At 56.3% G+C, this 22,722-nt stretch overlaps 1 protein-coding gene across 2 annotated transcripts; it reads right to left on the reverse strand.

Moving 5' to 3' along the window:
• Window positions 1-1,262: 1,262 nt before the first annotated feature.
• On the reverse strand, window positions 1,263-22,490 carry SEZ6 (seizure related 6 homolog). 2 transcript variants are annotated; one of them, XM_008695327.2, is made up of 16 exons: window positions 22,131-22,490; window positions 21,527-21,660; window positions 12,947-13,142; window positions 8,583-8,768; window positions 6,056-6,224; window positions 5,756-5,922; window positions 4,978-5,172; window positions 4,592-4,730; window positions 4,285-4,481; window positions 3,471-3,665; window positions 2,884-3,075; window positions 2,580-2,777; window positions 2,028-2,066; window positions 1,658-1,775; window positions 1,472-1,574; window positions 1,263-1,292 (listed from the first exon to the last, which is right to left on the reverse strand). In XM_008695327.2, the coding sequence occupies exons 1-16, from the start codon at window positions 22,456-22,458 to the stop codon at window positions 1,263-1,265; spliced, it is 2,586 nt and encodes an 861-aa protein (XP_008693549.2). In that variant the 5' UTR covers window positions 22,459-22,490. The 2 variants fall into 2 exon arrangements, with proteins under 2 accessions (XP_008693549.2, XP_008693550.2); XM_008695328.2 differs by having other exon boundaries at window positions 1,276-1,308.
• Between the last annotated feature and the right edge of the window lie 232 nt (window positions 22,491-22,722).

The raw sequence follows: 22,722 nt of genomic DNA on the forward strand, positions 1-22,722 counted from the left end.
CCACACCCTTGTGGGCCAGCCACTGGGGCCTCTTACTTCACCTGCCGTCTGTTGCACTGAGCTTGTTGGGACAGTAGTCCCTGAAGCGCCTGCCTGTAACTTGTTTTGGATGAAATGTGGGAGTGATCATTTGGTAGGTTCAGCATGCCTTCTGGTCTTGAAATCCACGTCCCATTTATTTCCCACCTCCCTTCCCTCCAAGAAAGCACCATCTACCTGGCCATTGCTTTTTTTTTTTTTTTTCAAAAACACCGTTTTAATAAGGAAACAACAGAAATAGAAGATTGTTCTCTGGCTGGAGCCCAGACCCCACATAATACATTACATGTACAAAATGGCCTGTAGCCAACTCCTGGGTCTCTCTCTGGGTCTCTCACCCCCTGTTCCATGCCAAATTCCTGGGCCCGTGGACCTCTGCTCCTCTCCAGAATATGCCTGCCCACTCCCCTTATCCCAAAACCCAGTGACCAGGAGGGGAGACTGGTGAGTGGCTGGGGTTGGGGGAGGGACTAGTGGGAACGAAGATGTTTGTAAACCCAGATCAACATCAGGGGAAGGTCTCCCTCTCCCTGGCATGTCGGGCTGCCAGGGCAGCAGTGGGGTGTCCTGCTTTGGTGTGGAGCATGAGTGTCTAGGGAAACCCAACCTGAGCTTGGGGTAGGGTCCCTAAAACCCTTAGGGTCCTTTGAATTATTGCCTCCAGGAAGCAGAACTGTCCATTCCTGGGGCCTTAGAGAAGGACTAGAGACCTCCCCAAGGGGCTGATGTCAGTGTGCCAGGAGTACCCCGAGGTCACTGTTGACAGCAGCTTTGGCCACTGGTGATGGTCCCGTGAGGAGCACCCTGGTGCCGTCTCCACCACCATCAAGTTCACCCTGCTGCAGGGTGCCACATGACAGGCTGGATGGTGGTCAGCCTGGAGAAAGGTGCTCTTCCTCTGCTTGTGAATTCCAGGCTAGAGGTCCAGGGCATGAAGAGGGGTCAGGAGAATGCTGGTTCTTAATGCACGTGCTCCAGCTGTGCTCTGCCCAGAGGCAAATGCCCCCTGACTTGAACCCAAGGAAGGGCCCTATGTGGGCAGTGGTACCAAGAAAATAGGCCCTGGTGGGCATTGCAGGTGGGGGAGGGCACAACTTCTTGAGGGATTGGTGGCGTCTCTTCCCAGATGGTATGTACAGGAGGTGTAGGGACAGAAGGAAGCTGGAAACTCTGCTGCTGGGCTGTGATGCTGGGCTGAGCTGGCTTCTCCAAGCTGCCCCCACCTAGATGGAGACTTCATATTCTTTCGTCTCCTGCAAAGTAAAGAGACTGCTGGGAGTTGGAAACTTGTATAAGGTTTGCCAGCCCATAATTCACCTTCCCAAGAAAAAGGGAAAGAGTAAGAGGGCTTGGAGGGACCCTCGGGGTACCCGCCCAAGGGAGCATAGAATTATGTCCTGGATAGGGTGCGAAGAGTGGGATGGGTACTTACTCCAATCTCATAAGTTGGATTGTCAAATGCTGACTCCACAGTAATGCGGTCATAGGGGCGGGGTCGTGTCCGGGGCAGCCGCAGGGGGCTTTTCCCCTGGAGCCTGTGGGATGGAGAAGCCTGTGAGTTAAAAGTGCTGGGCAGGAGTGAGTCAGGTATGTAGGGCAGGAAGGGAACTGGACTCACCTAGAGAAGTAGAGGTACACACCTCCCACCAAGAGCGCCATCACCACCAGCGGCAAGAAAATGGCGGCTGCAACGTGGGCAGCATCCAGGGTGCTGGAGGCAGCAGGTGCCTTGGCAACTGAAAACACAGTGGGTGGGATTGGGACAGAAGTCCCTGTGACCCAGAGCCCGTATCTGTCCTCACCTCTGCCCAGGAGAATCCAGGTACCAGCTCCCTCTAGCTAGCTGGGGGTAGGGAAAGGAACTTTTGCTCTGCTGGTCCCAGACTTCTCTCTTTCTCTGCCCTCCCTTCTTGGGGAACCCATGGCCTGGGAGCTGTGAGAGCCAGGGGCAGGGAGACTATTTCCCTGGCCCTCAAGGGGGGGCTCACCATCCAGGCTGCGGCCGCTGTAGAACCCATGCAGAGAGGCTGGAACAAGAGGGGAGGGCCAAGGGCAGAGGTGAGACCAATGGGCCAAGCCACTAAGGCAGGGAGTAGACTGATCATGGGAAGGATTTATCCAAGGAGAGCCCACCCCAGCATTTGTCTTGGTGTCACCAGGTCAGAAGGATCTGGCAGAAACTGGAGAGAATAAGGGTGACATGAAGGGGGCATGGGCAGTGGGTTCTGGTTCTCAACACTTGGCGTATTTGCTACAGCAGCCCTGTGGGACAGGCAGAATTTCTTCTTCTTCTTTTTTTTTTTTAAGATTTATTTGAGAGAGAGAGAGCGAGAGAGCGCGCACATAAGTGGGAGGGGCAGAGGGAGAGGGAGAGAGAATGATAAGCAGACTTCATGCTGAGCTCAGAGCCCGACACAGGGCCTGATCCCACAACACTAAGATCACAACCTGAGCCAAAATGAAGAGTCAGACATTCAACCGACTGTACCACCCAGGCGCCCCAGGACAGACAGGAGTTCTGAGGGTGGCAGAACACTCACCAGCCCTACAGATGGGTGGGGGGTCACTCCAATGTGAAGGGTGCCCGGGCACACACTTGATGCTGGCCTGGCCCTTCAGCACGTAGCCAGGGGCACATGAAAAGTGGACAGTAGCCCCTGCTGGGTGAAGCCGCTTCTCAGGACTGTGGGCACCGTTCTCGGGGGCGCTGAGGCCGTGGCATGGCTTGAGCTGTTCAACTGCAAAGCAGGCGGAGCCCAGTGAGGGTGCCCGGTCCCTAGCTTCCAGAGGTGGCATCTTTTGTCTCCTACCAGCGGCTTCCCCTCCTACCCATTCGACACTTACGGAGACACTTGGGGGCCCGGTCGCTCCACTTGGGGCTGCTGGCTTGACGGTCATGGCAGGTGAGGATGGCACTACCAGTCAGTACAAAACCCTGGTCGCAGATATACTGCACGGTGGCCCCCACAGGAAATTTGGGGCTAGATATGAGGCGTCGGCTGTGCTCCACGTCCCCAGGATCATGGCAGGAAGTCACTAGGGATAGAGGGTAATGGGGGAAAGTAGCCCAGGTTGCACTCAACAAAAGCCAGTCCACCCAGGCTTTGTTCCTGGCCAGCTAATATCTTTATGTCACGTGGCTCTGCTGCCTCTTTATCTGTCCCTGCCGTTTGGCCGGTGCATCCCTCACTTGTCCCCTTCCTATCCATGTGAAACAACAAACACTGGCCAGGAAGGAAATATCTGAAGTGCTTGGTGGATAACACTTTGAAAAGATATCATCCCATTTCACAGGTGAGGAAACTGAGGCTACAAGAGGTGGAGGAAATTCAAGGGCACTAGCTGGCAACAGTTGAGGTCTGATTCAGAATCGAGGGGAGAGGCTCGTATCTTGCACGGAGGAGGGGAACATGGGGAACAGGTGCACTCACCTCTCTGGCAGGAGGGCAGGTCCTCACTCCAGGTTAGGTCCCACTGGCACATGAGGACACTGGATCCTACCACCTGGTAGCCGGGGTAGCACTGGTAAGTGACGACAGTGCCATGTACCAGCTCAGGCTGAGACGGGCTCTTCCAGCCATTGGGGATCTCAGGCAGCTCCGGACATGTGTCATTGCGGGGCACCTCTGGGGGGCACAGGGGCAGCAAGATGCAGGCCCTCAGCCAGCACTGATGTGACTGTGCTAGCCTTCCTCACTGCGAGGGCACCCCAGCTCCTGCTGGTTTGGCCTGGGCCTCGCCTGGCCTGGACAGGCCCAGCAATGCATTCCTTCCTGCTCAAGGGCCCCTCTTTGCCTGTCCCTGACATCATCCTGTCTCTCAGATTCCTGGGTTATCATTTAGGCTTTGGCTTTACTTTCAAAAACACGTTGGCTGGTTCCCCGGTCCTGAGAGAGGGGGCCGGGTAGGCTGGGGGAAATTGTCACTTCTATTTAAGATGGTCAGAAGGTAGAAACAGGCCCCTTCCCTTAGTTTCCCATTTTTGTGAAAAAGGTCTTCCTGCTGCCTACCCAAATCTCTCTTGCTGCAACGGAAGGCTCCCTTTCACTGGGCCCTCAGGGAAGATGGGGAATTAGACTAGCTTCCTTCAAGGTAGAGGATAACTGGGGTTTTCCCAGCTTTCCCTTGTTGGATAAGAGCACTTGGGCTCATTGTGCCAGTTTCTCTGACTCGCCATGGTTTGGGATCTGTATTCGGGCATCACGTCCCCCAGGCAGCAGGGCAGGGTAGGGGCAACAAGCTCACCAAAGAAGTGGATGACAAAGCCCTGCTGGTAGCCCAGCACCGAGGCCCCGGGGTCTGACTGGAACTGTATGGTGACGTCGGCCATGGAGGTAAAGAGCTTGAAGTGGCCACGCGGCCCTGAGTACTGGCCTAGTACCCGGGCCGTCAGGTCGTCCCCATCATAGAAGGTAAGCACATCACCAGGGCCTATGCGCAGCCTGTGGAGGAGGACCGTCAGGGAGGGTGGGCCTGGGGACTCCAGGGGGGCTGGGCCACAGATGGCCCCAGAGCTCAGGAGCTGGCTTGGCCTCACCCAGCGGGCACTCACACTCGGATGTCCAGCAGGATGCGCTTGTCCTCTTCCACATGCACGCCCCAGATGCAGTCCTGCCCACGGCTGTAAGGCTCCGGCCAGTTGGGGGAGAGCACCACACCAGCTGAGTCTGTGATCTCCCCGCTGCACACAGCTGGAAGGCAGGGGAGGCCCGGGAGGTGCGTCCCCTCCGCGTCCCCCCCCAGTGCTATGTCCTGGGGCTGCCACCTGCCCACAGGTATGCCGACCCATGGCCGGGAGCCCCCACCTCCTCCCTGGGGAGGGGGGAACCTTGAATCTCACACATCACAGGGCCCCTGTGGCCCCAGGCTCTGCGGCTGGTTCTGGTCCCCCACCCTGCTCCTGCCCCCAGCCAGGCCCATACATAGGTACCTACTGACCTCGGCAGGCTGGCTCTGTCTCGTTCCACTGGGGGTCATGGGGGTCAATGCACTCAATGATGATGGAGCCCTGCTCCAGTGTGTAGCCAGGGTCGCAGCTGAACTCCACGGTGGTGCCCACAGGGTAGGAGGGGGCGCTGCTGCTGAAGTTGCCGTATTTGACAAAGGGCTCATAGCAGTGGCCCTGCTGGAAGGCTGCAAACCATGGGGCCCAGCCCAGCTCAGCCTCAGCTGGGCCAAACGGGGGGCAGATGTCCTTCTGCCTCCCGCCCCAAGGCCTTTATCATCCTGACCACAAATGCATGTCCTAGGCCTGCAGCAGGATGCCCAGAGCACCATACCCTATCATGCTCGGGAGGCAGGCTTGATCACTGTTGTATTCCCAGCACCTGGTTTTGTGCTTCATACATACAGGGCACTCAATAAATGTTTTTAATTAATTAATTAATTAATTAATTAATGCATGCATGCAGGAGTAGTTCTAGAATGTCTCTTGCAGCAATTTTCCTTCTCTTAGGGTTGGGGCCCTTTTTGCTCTTCAAACTGTAGAGATTCATTCTCTTGGACGAGAGGACCTGGGTCCAGGCAAGGGTCTCCTGCAAGGACGGGGTAGCAATCCCCCAGAACCGGAGGGGAGGGGTAGGCAGGGGAGCCTAAGTGCTAGGTGAGCAAGGGCTAAGTTGGAAGGAATGATGATGGAATGGAGGCGGGGGGAGGGTGTGAGAGGAGAGGCCCTAGGCTTGAGCCCTGCACTCCTGTGAGGCCCCAGCCGGCTCACCTTCATAGCGCAGGGCCATGCCGGCCGCCGCCCCGCTGCTGTCAGTACTGAGCTCCACGAAGAAGTGTCGGCCGGAGCTGAGCAGTCCCTCAATGGGCAGGTACTCCACCTCGTAGGAATCATACACTGGAGGGGCCTCCACGTTGTCTCCATTACGGATGATGAGCCTGGGCCAGGAGAGTAGCAGAGGCATGGCTGGTCTCACTGCCCTGGCTGGGGTGTGGCCCCGGGCTTGGGTTCCAGCCCTGCAGCAGGGCACTAGCCGGCCAGGCACTCCCATCCCACCAGGGCTCCCCTCACCTGTCGTCATCCTCCGCCAGGGAAACCTTCTCAAAGTGTAGGTGCAGCCGCTGGCCTTCCGGGGCCTCGAGCAGCCAGTGGCAGGTGAGATTGCTGCTGTAGTTGCCAGGGAAGCCCGGGGAGACGATGCGGCCAGTGGTTGCATTGCGGGTCACCCCACCGCAGGCAGCTGTGAGACAGGGCCAGGACGGTGGGCTGGATTCTGGACCCTAGATCCACTGGATTCTGGATGGCCTACCAAGCCTGCCTGCCTCTCCCCAGCTCTTGTGCCCTCTGTGCCTTCATGATCCCGGAGGTCAATCCTTGGCCCAAGCAGGCTGACGGACAGCCTGGACTCCAGAATCCTAACCTTTTACACCTCTGGGATTATTCATGAGCAACTCCTTTGACTGTGGTAGATCTACCAAGACCTAGCCAAGTGGCCCTGGGTAAGTCACTTTCCCTCTCTGCTGACTCCTCTGGGACACCTTCCCCGACTCCCTCCAGGCAGCCCCTTAAAGCCCCTTACCCAGGGGCTCCAACCTTCTTGGGGCCTATCTGCTGCTTCTACCTCATGCCACTGTCCTAAAGCTAGTTATTGTTTGGCTAGGTCCCTTCATTAGGACCCCCTGGGGCAGGAGCCAGGTCTTTTCAGGCCACGCACAGAGTTGGTATTCAGCGTTTGTTGAATGAGTGAGTGGATGAAAAAAAGAGGGCAGGACTAGATCTGGCCCAACAAACATCTGGTCTACCTGCCACCCACCTCCAAATCTTATGGCCTCAGCAGACATTACTAGCCAGGACCTGGCCTCAACTACTTTCTGAAATAGCCTCACTACCACCATCTTTCCTGGGCTGACCCCTCTGGCCTGGGACTGTCCTCTTTCCAAGGGGAGGCTGAGCAGCTCACCCAGCCCCATCATTGAAGACTTCTGGGTTACTTGGCCATAAGCTCCTGGCAGTTGAACGGGGCCAGAGAAGGGGTTTCAAAGGCAAGAGGAGTATATGGCTGGCTCCAGGCAGCACTTTCCTTTCCTGGACACACAGCTCTGGACCCTCTCTGCTCTCAGAGACCGGGCTGCCCTGGCCAAGACACAGCACCCTTGTCTCCAGATGTTCAAGATGGCAGAATATTTTAACTTAATAAAGCTCCTGGGGAGGGGCTCGTGGTGTTTCTTCTTAGCTTCTCTGCGGAGAGGGCAAGACCTACCTTTCTGCTTGGTCGGAACAGAACTGCCCCACGAACGTGATATGCCCACCCTTCACTTAAATTTGTCTGTGGTTCCCTGTTACCCCCAGGTCATCCAAGCTCAAGATGGCTTTCAAGCCCTTTATGAAGCTGGCTGTCTCCTGACTCGGCTTCACTCCATCCCGCATGCGCTCTTCAGGCACACCTTGTCATGTCCTCACTCTAGCAGGCTTTGTGTTTTCCACACCTTTGCATATGCTGTCCCGAGAATCCACTCCACTTCCCTGAGCTAACATTCTTGTTATCCTTCCATGCTCTCTCCCTGGGAAGCTTTCTTTGCCTTCTTCTTCATTTTGGAGCAGCTCTCTCTCCCTTGGATCCTGACCATGCCCTGAATTCACCCCATCACAGCACAGTCTGCACAGAACTTGCTGATGCTGGTGTCCCCACTTGCCGGAGAGCTCCTGGAGGGCAGAGACCACATCTGGCTTATTCACCTCTGCTTGTGTCTAGCACCCAGGGAGAGTTTATAAAATGACATAAGGTTCAAGAGCCCAAGCTATTAAAAATAAAAAAGAAGAAGAAGAGAAAAGATGTTCAAGCTGCCTTTCACACTGCAGATTAAACACTCCATCTTCCTTCTGCCAAGAAGCCCCTCTCCACCGGCAGCAACTTCAGACTTCCTGATCGTCCAGGTCCAGAACCTGGGAGGAAGTCTCCTTCCACTTGTCCCCCTTCGCTCGTCAGTGTCTCTGGGACCTCTTCCCTCCTCTCTGTTCCCAAAGTCACTGTCTAAGTTCACACCCTCTTGTTTGCCTGGCCTTCTGGCCTCCAGACACCACCTGGCTGGGCTGGCTCTCCTGAGGAATAGTTCTGAGCTTCTCCCTGGCTGTTTTCCGAGTCCCTAAACACTGCCTCACCTGGCTGCCTCTGTGTTAACTGCCCGCACTCTTCCCTCCATTAAAATGCCAAACCTTCAATGTCAGCTCCCCAGGAAGGCTCCCAAATACCCAGCTCAGAACGATTGCTTCCTCCCTGCCCATGTCACTTTATGTCTCTTCATTGGTGCTTTTTACTTCCTGCTCTGGAAATTCGTGATCCATGTGCTTCCTTCTTCACACATTTCCCAGGACTGTGGGCTCTTTAAGGGCATAGTCCCCGTTTAATTCAGCTCTTTATACCCGTGGCGCCTCAATATAGGAAGTGCTCAACACGGGGGGTTGGATAAATGCTACTGAGGTATGTGACCATTTTCTGGCTTCCTTACGGAGAGCAAATGGAGGTTCCAGATAGCAACTGAGAGGGATAAGCCCTCCCCTTACTCCTCTGTTTAGGACTGAGTCCCCTGGAGCCACTTACCAATGCAGACAGGTTCCTGGAAATCCCAGAAGGGCTGGGTGGCATTGAGGCAGGTGAGAAGCCTGGCACCCTTCAGCTGGTAGCCAGTGGCACAGCGGAAGCGGGCACTGCCTCCTGGGTGTAGGCTGGTGACAGTCACAGCTCCATAAGCAGGACGCTGGGGAAAGTGGCAGTTCAGGAGGTAGGCTGCAGAGAGAAAGTGGGTGACATTGTGTGTGTGTGTGTGTGTGTCTGTGTGTGTGTGTGTGTGTGTGTTTTGGGGGCTGAGTCACAGCCAGGGCAAAAGGGCCCTGCCACAGGCTGTCTGGAGGTGTCACTCGGGGCCAAAGGAAGCATCAGGAATTCCAGGAAAGACTGATCCCCTCCCCAGAAGGGGCCAGATCTTTCCAGCAGCCTGGGCTGGTGAGTGGAGCGAGCACAGAGCTGGAAGTTAGGTTGCTTGGGTTCTGGTCCAAGCTTTCTGACGCTTTTGGCAGGTTTTTCAGCCTTTCTGTGTCCCAGTTTCTCATTTGTTAAATGAGGTTCAAAATGCCAGGCTACCTACAGGGTTATTAAGAGAATAAAGGGGGTATTATTTTATTTTGCTTGGTATCCCTGAAATCCAGCTGATAGCACATCTTTAAGAAATATTTATTGAATGACTTGTAGATGTGAAAGCACTTGAAACAATGACAAGTCTATCCTGATGTAAAGTATTGATACTATTTTTCCTATAGGGGACAAGTATGAATTACAGCCAGAACGACTGAAGTCAGACAGTAAAAGCTTTCCCAGTATTCACTGGCAAGGACTGTGGACTTCTTTTAAAAACAGGATGGGGCGAGGGTGGGGAGGCAGGGCACGCCTTCCTTGGAAGTTGGGGGAAGGACAAGTTGCCTTGGGAAGCTTCTTTTGGGATTGTCATACCAAGTATGACCGAATGGTGGCAGCAAATCCTACAAAACAAAATGGCAAGCCCCAACCTGGAGCCAAGCCAGGGTGAGAGTTAAAAATGGGGGTCAGGGCTTGGGTCCGAGAGGGGGGAAAGAAGGCCTGAGGGGTCAAGGAGAGAGGCCGAGCGCAGGCTCGGGCTACAGAATCTGAAAACCCGTGGGGGTTGTAAGATGGATGGGGATTGTCTAGACTGAGGATCTTTGGGTCGAAGGGCCCACCCTTACTGATGGTCATAGGTGGATGGGAAGAGAGGTCCAGGCTGGAACTCTGCTAGCCTCTGTGTGATTTGTGTGAACAGAAAAAAGAGCCGTCTCTGGGCAGAACAGGATCCAGAAATGAGTTTTGTGATTTTTTTCCCCATCCTGGCTGTAGTCACTGGGCTTGTGAAAAGGGAGAGGATGATTCTTACTCTTCCCTCTCTCATGGCCAATGAGTGGTTACTTGTGATTGGCAGGCAAGACAGGGCAGCACTTAGGGGGTGGGTTCTGGGGGTCTGACTGCCTGGGTTTGAAGAACACAAGCGCCCCTATTTGCTGTGCCACTTTGGGCAAGTTACTTAACTTCTCTGTGCCTCCGTTTCCTTGTTTACCCACCCGTTTATAGAGTACTGCATCCAGTGTTGTTACATGAGAGGTTAACTGACAGGACATACGCGTAATTCCTGGCACAGAACAAATACCAAATGTCCCAGCCTGCTGTTACTGTTCGTAATCTCGATTAATAAAAGCACCTCACAGGGGCACCTGGGTGGCTCAGTTTGTTAAGCGCTCGACCTCAGCTCAGGTCTTGATGTGAGGGTTGTGAGTTCAAGCCCTGCACTGGAGCCTACTTAAAAAAAATAATAATAATAAAAGCACCTCACACCTTCCAGCTTCTAAAATGCCTTCACACTCTTACTAGAGGTCTACAACATGCTTGGGAGGAAGGAAGGCAAGGTATGGGTTATTAACTCGTTTTCTGATAAGGAAAACTGAGGTTCAGAGCGACTGGGGGACTTGCCCTGATCACACAGCCACACAGTAAGTGGCAGAGAGGGCACTGAAGCTCCTGGTTCTAGAGCCCATTGCTTTCCAACGCCCCTCTCCCACCTGCTTCCCCAGGTGAAGTAGAAACCAGGGCTTGGGAGTCAGAGGAACCCATGAGTGTTACATAAGGCTGCCCTGGGTGGTTGGTGAGGGTGGCCACTCACGATGACCTGGGGAGAGACCGGTCCCCAGCCAGAACGGGATGGGAAAAAGAGGGTGGGGCACCCCAACCAGAGTGCAGGGATGGGGGGTGACACCCAGACAAGTCTAGGTCATGAGCCAGATGTACTCGTATCTTTCCTATGGGTTCTTACCACAACTCTAGGAAGGGAGGTCCCCCATTTGACGGATTAGGAAACTGGGCTGGGATGAGGTGAGAGCAGGAGTTTGGGGGCAGATGAGGAAGCCCCCAGATTCCATGGTGGCCACTTGCAGGAGGAGCTTCCTCCTGTTGCCATGACTACCGTTCCCAGGGAGCCTGTATGACTGCAATCTGTTGAGCTATTTTCTCCCCGGCGTCTGTTTCTGGGGCCAAGTCCAGTGCCAGGAATGCTCAGGAGGGAGGAGGGGCATGCCTGGCAGGGCCCTCTGCTTCCTCACCCTGCCTGAGGCTGTGGGAGGGGAGTTGGAGCCTGGTTCTGCATATGAGGCCCTTGTGGGGGCCCATCCTTGTGATCTCCGACATGATCTTGGATAGCTCTGGCGGTGATGTGGGTACCAGTCCCCTCGCCCCCTCTTCTGGCACCCTCTTTCTCCAGCCCGGGGAGACACGCGTGTGAGCACATGCTCCTGTTCTCATCTCCGGGATCAGGGCTAATTACAGCCTATAATTAGGGGAATTACGCTCATTAAGGAAAGAGCTGATCATTGACAAAAACTGGGCTGAGGAGGGAGGGCTTCTGGGAGCTGAGCAGAAGGCAGGGCTGGGCCAGCTCTTCCAGCCCCTCCTTGGGGTCTGCACCCCTTGCTGGGCCTCCAGCTCACTGCCTTTCAGCCACCTTTGCCTGGCCCAACAGAGAGAAGGTCCAGAGTTTTGTGCAAAGGAATTTGCGGCAAGGGAGAAGGTTACCGTGGCGTGAAATTATGCCCGCTGCTAGGGAGGATTGATGAGCCATTAGGGAGGCTGGCCGGGCCGCCTAGATGCTCTCCCTTGTCTCAGCTGGCCCCCTGCCTCTGCCAAGCCCCTGGCCAGCCCCTGCCCACCGCTAGGCTCCCTGCTGCCACGCCAGACTGCTCTCCCAGTTTGGGTGGAGAGGCTGGGGTGGGGGCGAGTGCTTCTTAGGTGGACTCCAAGCATCCCCATCTCCAGCGGTTGTCCTCCTCTTTGGGCTGTGGACCCTGCAGGGCTGCAGAAGCAGTCCTTGACAATGCAGGGCAATGCCATAATTGTTCACACCAATTATTTCCCCATTAGCACTCCCCAGTCTGAACTGGTGACCCTGTCACAGCAGTACAAGGGATCAAGAAGACTTCGCCTGGGGTAAGGGGGCCAGGAGAGATACTGATGGAAGAAGAGAAGAGGCAAGCCCCCTTTCCTCCCTTTTCCATTCTGCCAGCTCTTTAATACTTGTTTCCGGTTCCTTCATGAAACACGCTAAGTTCACGGAATGTGCTAAGTGCTAAGCACTTCACATGAACTCTTTTGTTTAACCCTCCTCATGACTTTATGGCGTAGGCATATTGGTCATGTGGTACAGCAGAGGAAAAGGAGGTTACAGAGGTCAGATGACCTGTCCGAGGTCAACAGCCAATGGGAAGGAGATTTAGACCAGGCCTGCCCATCTCCCGAGTCTGTGATTTTCCCACTATATCTTGCCATTCCCCTATTTCCAGAGGTGTTCTGAGCTGACTGGGTCATGAGCCAGGTCTAGGGTGGGTGGGGTGGTTCAGGAAGGCCAGGTTCGTTGCTAAGGATCTCCAGAGGGTCACCATCAAGCCCCTTTGACCTTGACCCCCTTGCATTTGGGAGAGAGGGCTTGCCTGTTTCAGTGTCTGCTTCCCCCAGAGACTCTGAATTCCTTGAGGTCAAGGAATGCCTCAAGGCCCTCAAATATCCTTGATATTGTCATTGTCCACAGCCTGGCAAAGAGCGGATACCTAGGAAGAGTTTACTGAATGAATGAATGAATGAATGAGTGACTGGGTAAGTGGCAGTGGGCACCCCCGGGGCTACCTGGTTCTGTGTCAGGCCCCCTTCACAGCCAGTTCTCTACAGGGTAGTAGGTGGAGGAGGGAAGGTTCTAGAAGTATCAAATGTGTAATAATTACTTTTAGTTGTACAGAGTGTCGCTGGGCACCTGTGCCTGTCCCATTGACTCCCTCACCCCCCCAACCTATAATGGCAGCAGAGCTCCCCAGGAGGGCACCCAGTCTGGGCTGGTTCTTCCCCCAGCTGCCCAGGCCTACCTTGGTAGTGGAAATGGAAGGTGCCAGGCCCAGCAGGTGGTGGGAGGCTCTGGAACCTCAGTGCCGCTTGGTGGGTGGGGCTACGGATGACTTGGCCCCTCAGTAAGAAAGACTGGTTGGCCAGGGGCAGTGGGTCAGGCCCCCCCAGGCCCTCCACAGTCACCGTCTCCCCCTCTCGGAGGCTGATGTTCTGGACCTGCCATGGGATAGACAGTGCAAAGCGGAGCAGTCAGGCTTCTTCCTGCTGACTGAGCCCTGCTGCCCACAGGCTCCCGGAGGCCCCAGCCCCAGGCATGATCAATCCTCAGGACCACTTGGCCACTGGAACCTCCAGGCCCTGAGTTGGGCACGTGAGTGCAGGAGGAGCTCATTTCACCTTCCCATTAACCCTATAACAGGGGATCTGAAGTTCATATCCAAGGTCACATAGAGATTATTAGCAGAACTGGAATTTGTAAGCATGTCTTTCTGTCTCCAAAGCTTTTCAATGACACCAGGACACCAGCTGCTTCCTGTCCCTTCACTTCTCTGGGCTCACTTTTCTCATCTGTAAGGTGGGGATGGAGTAGGTGTGTTGAACTAGATGGTGTCCAAGGGCCTGGCCAGCCATGTGAGGTCTTTTAAGCATCAGACCCATGTGCCCAGCTTCCCTTGGATGCCCCATTGGACGCCTCACAGGCATCCCACCCCCAGCCTGCCTCATACTGAGCCACCCTCTTCCCCCCCACTCCACCAGCAGCTTCCCTCTCCATCCATCGATATGCCCAAGTTCAAAACTGGCGTCTTGCCTTCTCCCTTATACCCCACGGCCAATCAGTCATTCAGTCCAATCTATTGGACTCCGATCTTTTTACTACTCTTCATCCCCCCTGCCCTCCCGGCCAGCCTCCTTGCCTGCGAGGCTTCACCCGCTCCTCCCTCCTCATCAATACTTTCTGAACTGCAGCCAGTTAATAGCCCCAACCTGTGACCGACCATCCACACATAGTGCTTCCTCACTGAAATCCTTCGATGGCGTTCCACTGAGCCCACAAAGCCCCACTATCTGGTCCAAACGCCTTGCTCTGGCCCTCAGGGCCCTGCCCACCTTGGCCTCTGAGGACAGCTCAGCCAGCCACACTTGCCCACACTGCAGTCGGAGGCCACGCCTCACCTCCGCTGGGCATGTGCATATGCAGGTGAAGCCCTCTCCTCCTGCCCTCCTGGGGAAGCTGGTCATTCTTTCAGCTCTCAGGACCATCGCCCTCTGCCTCCCAAGCCAGGCCAGTCAGTTCTTTTGCGGCAAGCCCTCCCCACCTGTCCTCTCTGTACTTCTCCATTAAAGCCCAGGGTGGCATTTGGGGTCGCAACGTCCTCATCACTGGCCAGTGACAATAAAGATGTGTGGAGAGCGTGAACGTGTGGACCACCGGAAGTCCCTTCACCACCAGCTTCCTGCAAGCTGAGGAGCACAGAGGATGGGTGTTGAGCCCAGGCAGGTTGGAGGAGATGGCATGCTCTGGGCCCCTTGGACTCTGGGTGCCGGAAACAGATGTGCCCCGGGGACTTCTCTGCCTGGGAGAAAAGACCCAGTGGGTCTCTGGGGCCAAAAGGAGGCTCAAGGCAGGCTGCTGGGGCAGCACTGTTGGCTCTCCGCGAGGAGCCTCCCTTAGAGGCCGCGTTTGGGTGAGCCTGCCTGGCCATCTGCTGGGGACATTCCTCAGGGAATTCCTGCCGCAGGCAGAGGCTGGATGAGGTCCCTTCAAACTTGGAGATTCTATGATTCCAGAGTTGGGCAAACAAGACTCACACACGTGGAATCTGTAATTATCGAGAGATGCCAGGCAGCATATAATTCTGCCTTAAGAGGCACTGAATGTCTGCGGCGGGGATCCTGGAGAGGGGGAGCAGAGGGGCTGCAGGCTCAGGGAGAGTGAGTAGCAGGTGGGTCTGAGAGCGCCCCAGTGGGGGCTGCACTGGGAGAAGGAGGTGGGAGGGAGGACATCGTTGCAAGGAAATGACTAAGGAGGAAAAAGCAGAGAAACAGAAATGAACTTAGCAGTTTTCCTAGTTGCCATAAACGTCCTCGGACCTACAGCTTCCAGCTCGTGACCCTGCTGCTCTGCCACCAGCAGGGACGGCAGGCAGACAGGCAGTAACAATTAGCAGTCACGGAGCACAGGAGCACCGACAACGCCTTGAGCCTTGTTCTGTTTGCAGGCATTATTTCCTCCTCGCCACTTCTATAAGGCTCAGAGAGGCTAAGGAACTTGCAAAAGGTCACCACGGTGTTAAGTAGCAGAATCTTGCCTTGCTGGAGGCAAAGGCAACTCCTTCCCTCCCAACCTCATGCGGCTGTCACCTGCAGACAGACATCCAGACGTCTAGATGTCCAGACCCGTTTATTCCCAGAGCCCAGGCCCACCAGGTTTAGCAGTGGGGTGCATTTTGGTCAGACCAGGGCTTTTTCCAAGATGTTGAGATTTATGTTCCCACCAACCATCTCTCCACCCTCCCCAGAAGCCTGTAAGGCTGGGAAAACTGGGAGCTGAGGCGTATGACCCCCTTCAGCTTGCCTGGCTTCCAGCCCAGCCTGGTGGTGAGGGCTGCCATGAGAGCATGGGATGGAGTGGGCCTGGGTCACCCGGGGCTCACACTCAGAAGGCACCCTGTTCTCGGCTACAGGCTGTCTGTGCGGCTCTGGTCCCTTGGGTTTCAAGCACCCACTTGCAGGCCTGCCGCAGTGGCGGCAATGTAATTTGTCACTTGTTTGAGGGCCAGGCCTGACAGGGGCCAGACAGGGCTGAGTGTTGGACAAGGAGGGTGATGAAGTCTTGATGCAATTTGCAGGCATCCGAAGAGCTTGGGAGACAGATTGAAATGTCAGCTCTGCTCACAAGGGCTGTCTTCCCACACCCCTAGCCTGTGACAAGGGGGGGAGCTGGGGGGCAGGAAGGGGGAAGATAGAGCAGAGGGAGGTGAGGACAATTCCCCCAGGACCCTGGGCTGTCTAGCACTGCCTGGCTTCCAGCTGACCATGAGGTCCATTCAAGGAAGAAAATATAACCACTTTGAAGGGGCCGACTCCTTCCCGAATGGGAGTGGGGAGGATTTAGGTTGCCCTCTGCCAGCTCCCAGACCATCAGCCTTGATTGGCCTGTCTATCCTCATCGAAGCTGCCAGTTGGGTCTTCAGAATGTGCCCTAATGGTGTGACTCATAGGTGGGATGGTGCCACAAGCCCCCGAGTAAAACCCTACACAGGCAGACACAGACCCAGGAGCTCAAGGATGACTCAGGGGTGTGAGCCCCGCCCCCAGAAGATGGCCTCAGGCCCTGCTCCCGACACTCTCCTGGGCACCACCACCCACGCGTGTACTGTGACACAGGCCCGGTCGTGTGCACGCAGCTCCCTCAAACACACGGCATGGCACACGTGTGCCCTCATTCCCACGTTCTCCCCCACATACGTGCGCCTCCTCACATGTGCTCCCTCATTTGCATGCGCCACAAAATCCACGTGCTCCCCCGCCCCCACGTGCTCCCCACTCCCCACAGCGGTAGAATCACAACTTTTCCCATGAGACCCTTTATCGGTTTTCAAAGCTCTTTCACACCCATTATCCTTTCAGATCGCACAAAATCTCAATAAGGGAGGCAGGGCAGAGTGTATTTACTTCCGCTCTATAGATAAGGGAACCTTGCAATCAGAGAAGTTGAGAGTTCCTCTTTGCATCGCACAGTAAATCCAAAGCGAAGCCAGGATTCTGGACCAGGACCCCCGATTCCTGGCCTAGTGCTTTGTCTTTGTGCATAGCGTCCCAGGCCCGGCCCCAGACTGGGGGAGTTCCAGGTGGGTATCTTACAGGAGCAGGCAGTGCTGAGCTGAGGAAAGGGGTTGGGCTAGAGCCCCCAACTGTCCCCAAATGCACTCCCTCTTCGGATTCGCCACACCTGGGCCAATCTCCTGGGCCAGGGGCAGAACAGGGGCTCTTGAGTCCTGGAATCAACCTCCAGCTCCATTACTGACTAGTTGAAAGGTCCTGGGGAAAGTCACATGACCTTTCTGAACCCCGGTTTCGTGTGTGGGCTGGGAGGATCGTGCCCACTTGATAGGGTTGTCAGGATTAAGTTAGATCCCACCTGTGAGGGGCTCAGCGCATCTGAACAGTCCTCTTCCCCTTTCTTGGGGAGACCTGGGCTCTACCTTGGTAAGACTAATGCTCTTGCCATGGGGATAGCTGGCTGTCAAGCCCCCTGAGGCTCAGCTCTGTCAGGGCTCTGCCTAGGAGGCACTGTCCCTGGAAGCCACCCTCTCCCTGGGCCAGGTTCTACAGCCGCCAGGAAGCAGGAAGCAGGCTCAAGGGCTTGAGGGGCCGCGGCCCAGCCTGGCCTAGGAGGGAGCTTCCTGAACCCACGAGAGGAGACACTCTCAGAAGGACTGGCTGGGAGGGCCCTTCTGCCTCATCTGGTTCATCTCCTTTTACAGAGAAGGAAACCATTCCGGAGAAGGCCAGTGGCTTTGCCTAGTCACCAAGGGACGGGCTGCAGAGGCAGGTCTGGGACCCAGGCCCACATGACAGCCTCTGTGCTCTTGTCTGAATTGATGTCTGTCCACAAAGCCTATGGGACAGAGTCTGCTTTAGGGATGGGGAGAGGGGCCTAAATGCAATGGGCCAGACCTGCATGCGCCTCCGTAATCCCTCTTAGACGAGCCTTCCAGGAGCCGGAAGAGAGGAGGTGGCCCAGAAATCTCACCTCATTGATCCACCACCCTATTGGTGGCCCCATCAAGCCTGGTCCTGGTGTTCTGGCTGTCAAACTGGCAGCTGGCCTGGCGTGGGAGAGCTGTGCTCCAATGAGGCCACCTGGGGCACTAGGGTAGGGACTGTGGGCAGCTGTGCCCAGGCTCCAGATGGTACAGAGAGCAGCCAAGCCAAGACGGAGACTGGCAGTGGGAAGGCTCTTGGAATGCCAAGTGCAATGAGAGGCACATGCCAGGCCCATTTGAAAGGCCTGGAGCCCTCGGGGGAGACCGGCTGCCTGGAAAAGGGATGGGACCCACATGGGCCAGGGGGCTTGTGCCCACCCATCCTGAAGGGGCTTCTCTAGACCTCTCAAGAGAGCCTAGCCCAGCTCCTGGGCCCGGGCTGAAACGACAAACATCCTCTGATTACAGAGGACCTGAGCTGGCCTCCTGCCTGTGGGCAGCTCAGACCCTCGGCCTCAGCACGCAAATTGCTGCGGCGGCCTGAAGGGAGGTGGGGGTGGGGGATAAAGAAAGTTATGAGGGGCTGGAGTCCAAAACAGAGAGCTGGGGAGTTAGGCGTTCTGGAACCTCATGAAAAGGGGCCCTAGACTTTAGTCAGAGCTGTGATCACATGGCAGGGGCTCAGCATGGTGTCAGGGACGTGACCTATGGTCCTTCACATGCTCCTCTCCTCCCATGGTTTCCCCCATCCCCCCTGCCTGGATTTCAACCCTTCCACCCACCCAGAATCACCCATTCCATCCCCCACTGTCCGGGCAGAGGAGCACTGCATTCAGGCCTAGCCTCTGGCAGAAGTGTGATTGGGAAGACCCCAGGCTCACCTCCCGCTCCTGTGCAATAGAAATCATCTGTCCCATCCTGCCCTGGGAGTCGTCAACGGCCAGTCCTCCAGAGCCACCGCTTCCCAGTCCGGGCTTGTCGGCTGACCTCTCCTTTGTCAGGCCCCAGAGCACGTATCACGGCCTCTGGAAGGCCTTCTCCGACCCTCCAGGCTGGGGAAGTGCGCCCCATCCCAGCATTCCCACTCCATCCCAACGGTGCTGAGCGTTCCCTGGTCAGGGCTTAGGACATCCGTCTCCCCGGGGAACTGTGTCCGCCCCCAGCACAGAGCCTGGCACGTGGTAATTGCTCCGTTTATATTTGGAGAGCAAATTCCTTCATCAAAAAACGCTAGTTAGTGGCTACTGGAGTGACCTTAGGCAGTTCCCTTTCCTTGCTGGCCTCAGTCTTCCCAGCTCTCCATGGGTATTGGTCTGCAGTACCAGTAACCAGACCTGCACGGTGTGGCCATGAGGCCCAGATAGGAGCAGACGTTGCAGATTCAGCCCCGGAAGGAGACGAATCTTAACCCTTGCTTCAGCCCTGGCTGGTGCCGTCCCTTCCCCCCCGGCCCTTCCTGCCATGGCCTCAGACTCTAATTCAGGCCATCAGGGCCAGCGGGAGCCCCCAAGGACTCTGGCCCATGGTGGCAAGTGGAGGGCGGCGCCAGCATCTGCCTGCCATGTTCCCAGACAGCGATCAGGGCCGTGGCAGGTCTTCATCTCAGGGTTGCCTGGTAACAGCTTTTGCATTCTGATGAAAAAAAATAGTGGCGGCACCAGACAACAGACACAGGGCTTATAGGGTGGGAGGGGGTGGGCCTCCAGGGTGGGCTCATGCCGGGGCCAGGGCTGGTGCAGGCAGAGCCAGCATCTTGTCCCATTGTGGAGAGTACCGGAACTGGGCCCAGCCTGGCCCAGTGGGCTTCGGTGGGAATGGTAGGCTTGGGGGGCAGGTGCAGCCGGCTCAGGCCCGCAGGAAGGCACCCAGCCTGGCATCTGCCCCTGCCCTCACCCTTCCTCACACCTGCAGCTGGCGCCTTCCACCCGGTGAGCCACAGCCGGTGCCACATCTCATTAGGTGATGATTTTACATTAATTACCTTAATTAAGCGGCACTGAGTGCTAATGGCTCGGGGGGTGGGGGGGTGGCTACTCCTAATTGCCCTCCCCGTCAGCCCAGAGCGAGGGCCCAGGCCTTGGCAGGGCAGGAGCAAACAGCTACAGAAAGAAGGCGAGGGGTCCACCAGTGGTGGGAGAGGGTCCCCCTCCTCTGGGCCTGGCTCAGAGACCTGGCTTTGACATCCCCAGGTCAGGTGTAGTTGGCTCCAGGCCCAGATCCAGGAGCTGGGAGCAGCCAGCCCTGCCCTGTTTCCCGGACTCCTCCTCTGCCCCCTTCCCTCTGCTCCTCAGTCACCTGCCTGATGCCCTCAGCTAGGCCGAATGCCTGCCTCTACCTCCAGTCTGTCCCCAGACTCGGGCCACCGTCACCTCGTTCCTTCCTTCCTCCATCCATTTGTGCATTCATTCAGCCAGTCCACGGAGACCCCATTCTGGGCCCTGTGCTCCAGGGTACCCCTCAAGGAGCTCACAGTCTAGCTGGGGACGTGGCCAGCTTATTAACAGACTCCTAGGATGGGGCATCAGGAGAGAAGTCACAGAGAAAGTGACCCCAAGGGTGAGTCCCAGGAAGGGATAGTAGGATGACTCTTCTGGGCAGAAGGACCAGCATGTACAATTGGGGCTTGTGGGGAAAGCAGGCTCGGCCCATCCAGTTAGCTGCAAGCTGCTCAGTGCAAAGGGGGGGTAGACAACGAGGGAGGGAGGGAGTGGCTAGACACGGGCCGGGGGAATGGCCTTGGTTCAGAGGCCTCTGGGGAGGTGTGGAGGGGAGGACCGATTTCATATGGGAAAAATGGCTGCAGTGGAGGAGCACCTGGCTGGCTCAGAACATGTGACTCTTGATCTCGGGGTCTTGAGTTCAAGTCCCACGTTGGGCGTAAGAACTTACTTAAACAAAATAAAACAATAAAAAAAAAGTGACTGCATTGGAGGTGGACAGTGGGGGCAAGCATGAGGGGGGTGACCAGTGAGGCAGCCACTGCATCATCTGGGGGAGAGATGATGGAAGCTGGACCTTGGGGTGGTGGGATGGAGGAGAGAAGGAGACAGATCTGAGTTTTGGGGAGCGTCATGATAGAACGTAGGCCCGAGTTGATGGGACTCAGGGATGAGGGAGAGAGAAGCGCCGAGTTGGCCTCACCGTGCACAGCTCCAGGCTCCATCCACATTGCATGGTGGTGGCCCTGCGCCATGTTTCTGAAGGGTTAGGGTCCAACTCAGAGGTCAAGAGTGGTGTGGCAAGCAGGTTTGGGGGAGCATAAGGGAAGAGTTGGCTTTGAGGCCCGTGGAGGTGGAAGAGCCGATGGGACATCCATGAGGATGGGCAGGCTCAGGGCTGAGGATTAAGAGAGAGTCTTAATCCCAAGGGAGGGATGAGATAGCTTGGGAAGGCAGGGGGCAGGAGGCTGGGGCTGTGGGTCTGACTCGCCTACCAGATGGTGCTCTCTGATGGTGCACCATGTCTGTCTTCCCCAACTCTGCACCCCAGGAGCCAGCAGAGGGCCTGGCCCAGAGGAGCTGCTCAGGGAGTATTTGCTGAAGGAATGAGTGAGTAAGTCAGTCAATGAGGCCCCATGGCTCTTTCAGGCCCAACCATGAAGCCCTGCATTCTCATTCCCCAACCACATAAATTCAGACACTCACCCACTCTACTGCCCATCCAAGAGTAGAGAGCCCCTCACGCTCCCCTGAGCTCCTGATCAAGCCCCTGGGAACAGTTGCTCTTCACTCCCTGGTGCATAAGGCAGAAACTGACCAAGTTTTAGGCCCAGCCCTGGCTCTAGGCCAACTGATGCCCCTGAACATCCCCACCTCTCCCAGTAGCCAGCACCTTTCTGGAAAAGTAACACAACCGTCCCAGCTTTGTCCCTGAGGGAACCAGGTCGCTTACCTTGATTTCTACACCGTAGCCAGGGTAGACGGAAATGTAGTAGAAACAGTCCAGGCCGACATCAGTAGGTGAGCTGGGGGCTGTGGGGGAGTCCAGAGAGCCCTCCGGGCCTGAGAAATTCCAGCTACAAGGGCCTGGGAGGCAGGAGGAAACACAAGGCTAAACCCAGCTCTGGTGATGTTGATTCAACTAAGGCTGACTGGTGTGTGTGTGTGTGTGTGTGTGTGTGTGTGTGTGTGTGTGTGGTGAAGTCCAGCTCTTAGGGAATCTATTTCCCTGTTGAAAGAAGGGGACCACCTTTTCCTGAGCACCTACTAGGTGCAATCTTATCTCAGTTGTCACAATGGCTCAATGAGGTAGGTCTTATCGCCATTTTACAGATGAGGTTCAGAGAGGTTCAGCAAAATTCCTAGGGTCTGTTGTAGTTGTTTCCAATCAGGATTTGAACCCAGGCCATTTGGTTCCCATCTACCTGCCTCCTGCAGGCTGGCCCTTGGTGCCAAAGGGCAAGGCAGGCTGGCACAGTGATAGAGACAGAGGACTTTAGGGGCCCCGCGGTTCCCCCATCCCCATTTCCAGATCTGCAAGCCAGCGAGGAGCTGACCTGGTGGCTGGACTGTGGTGATGGTGGTGGTGATGATGGTGGTGGTGGTCTCCTCATCATCCCCTGAGGCTGTAGAGGTCGGGATGGTTCCCTCCGTCCCGAGCCCCATGGTCTGGGACCTGACCTCTGGAGCCCATGGCCTGCCCATATCTCCAGGACCCTCTTGGGTTGGAGTCCATGCTCTGCTAGGGGGTGTAGTACTGGGCTCTTCCCCGGGGCCTGGGCTGGGCACGGGAGGTAGGGGAGCTGTGATACGAAGCACGGAGGGCTCTGACTCCAGGCTCCAGGGTCTTTCTCTGGACTGGGGCTGAGTGGGTGCTGCAGCCATGGCTGGAGTGGGGCTGGTGAAGACGGGGCGGCTGTCCTGGTTGGCCAGGCGGGGAAGGGGACTCGGGGTGAATGGTGTAGGTGGGTCAGGCTGGAAGGGCAGTGCTGGCCTCAGCCCCTCCTCGCCGCCATCTGGCCCTTCTTGTAAGAATTCCTCGAGCAGTGGGTGGTGGTTGAGAAGCTTCAGGGTAGGGGCTGTGGTGACGAAGTGGACGCCTCGTTCCGGCTGCTCAGGTGTGGGGGCCACTGTCAGCTCCCCATCCAT

Source organism: Ursus maritimus, unplaced genomic scaffold (assembly GCF_017311325.1).
Source record: "Ursus maritimus isolate PB19 unplaced genomic scaffold, ASM1731132v1 scaffold_24, whole genome shotgun sequence".
In the NCBI taxonomy this organism is placed as follows: Eukaryota; Metazoa; Chordata; class Mammalia; order Carnivora; family Ursidae; genus Ursus; species Ursus maritimus.

Coding starts and splice junctions, on each gene's coding strand:
- SEZ6 (XM_008695328.2), bottom strand. CDS start 22,458: ATGGCTGCAGCACCCACTCAGCCCCAGTCCAGAGAAAGACCCTGGAGC. Junction 8,769..12,946: donor CTTCCATTTCCACTACCAAG/GTAGGCCTGGGC, acceptor TTCTCTCTGCAG/CCTACCTCCTGAACTGCCAC. Junction 5,173..5,755: donor CATGGCCCTGCGCTATGAAG/GTGAGCCGGCTG, acceptor CATGGTTTGCAG/CCTTCCAGCAGGGCCACTGC.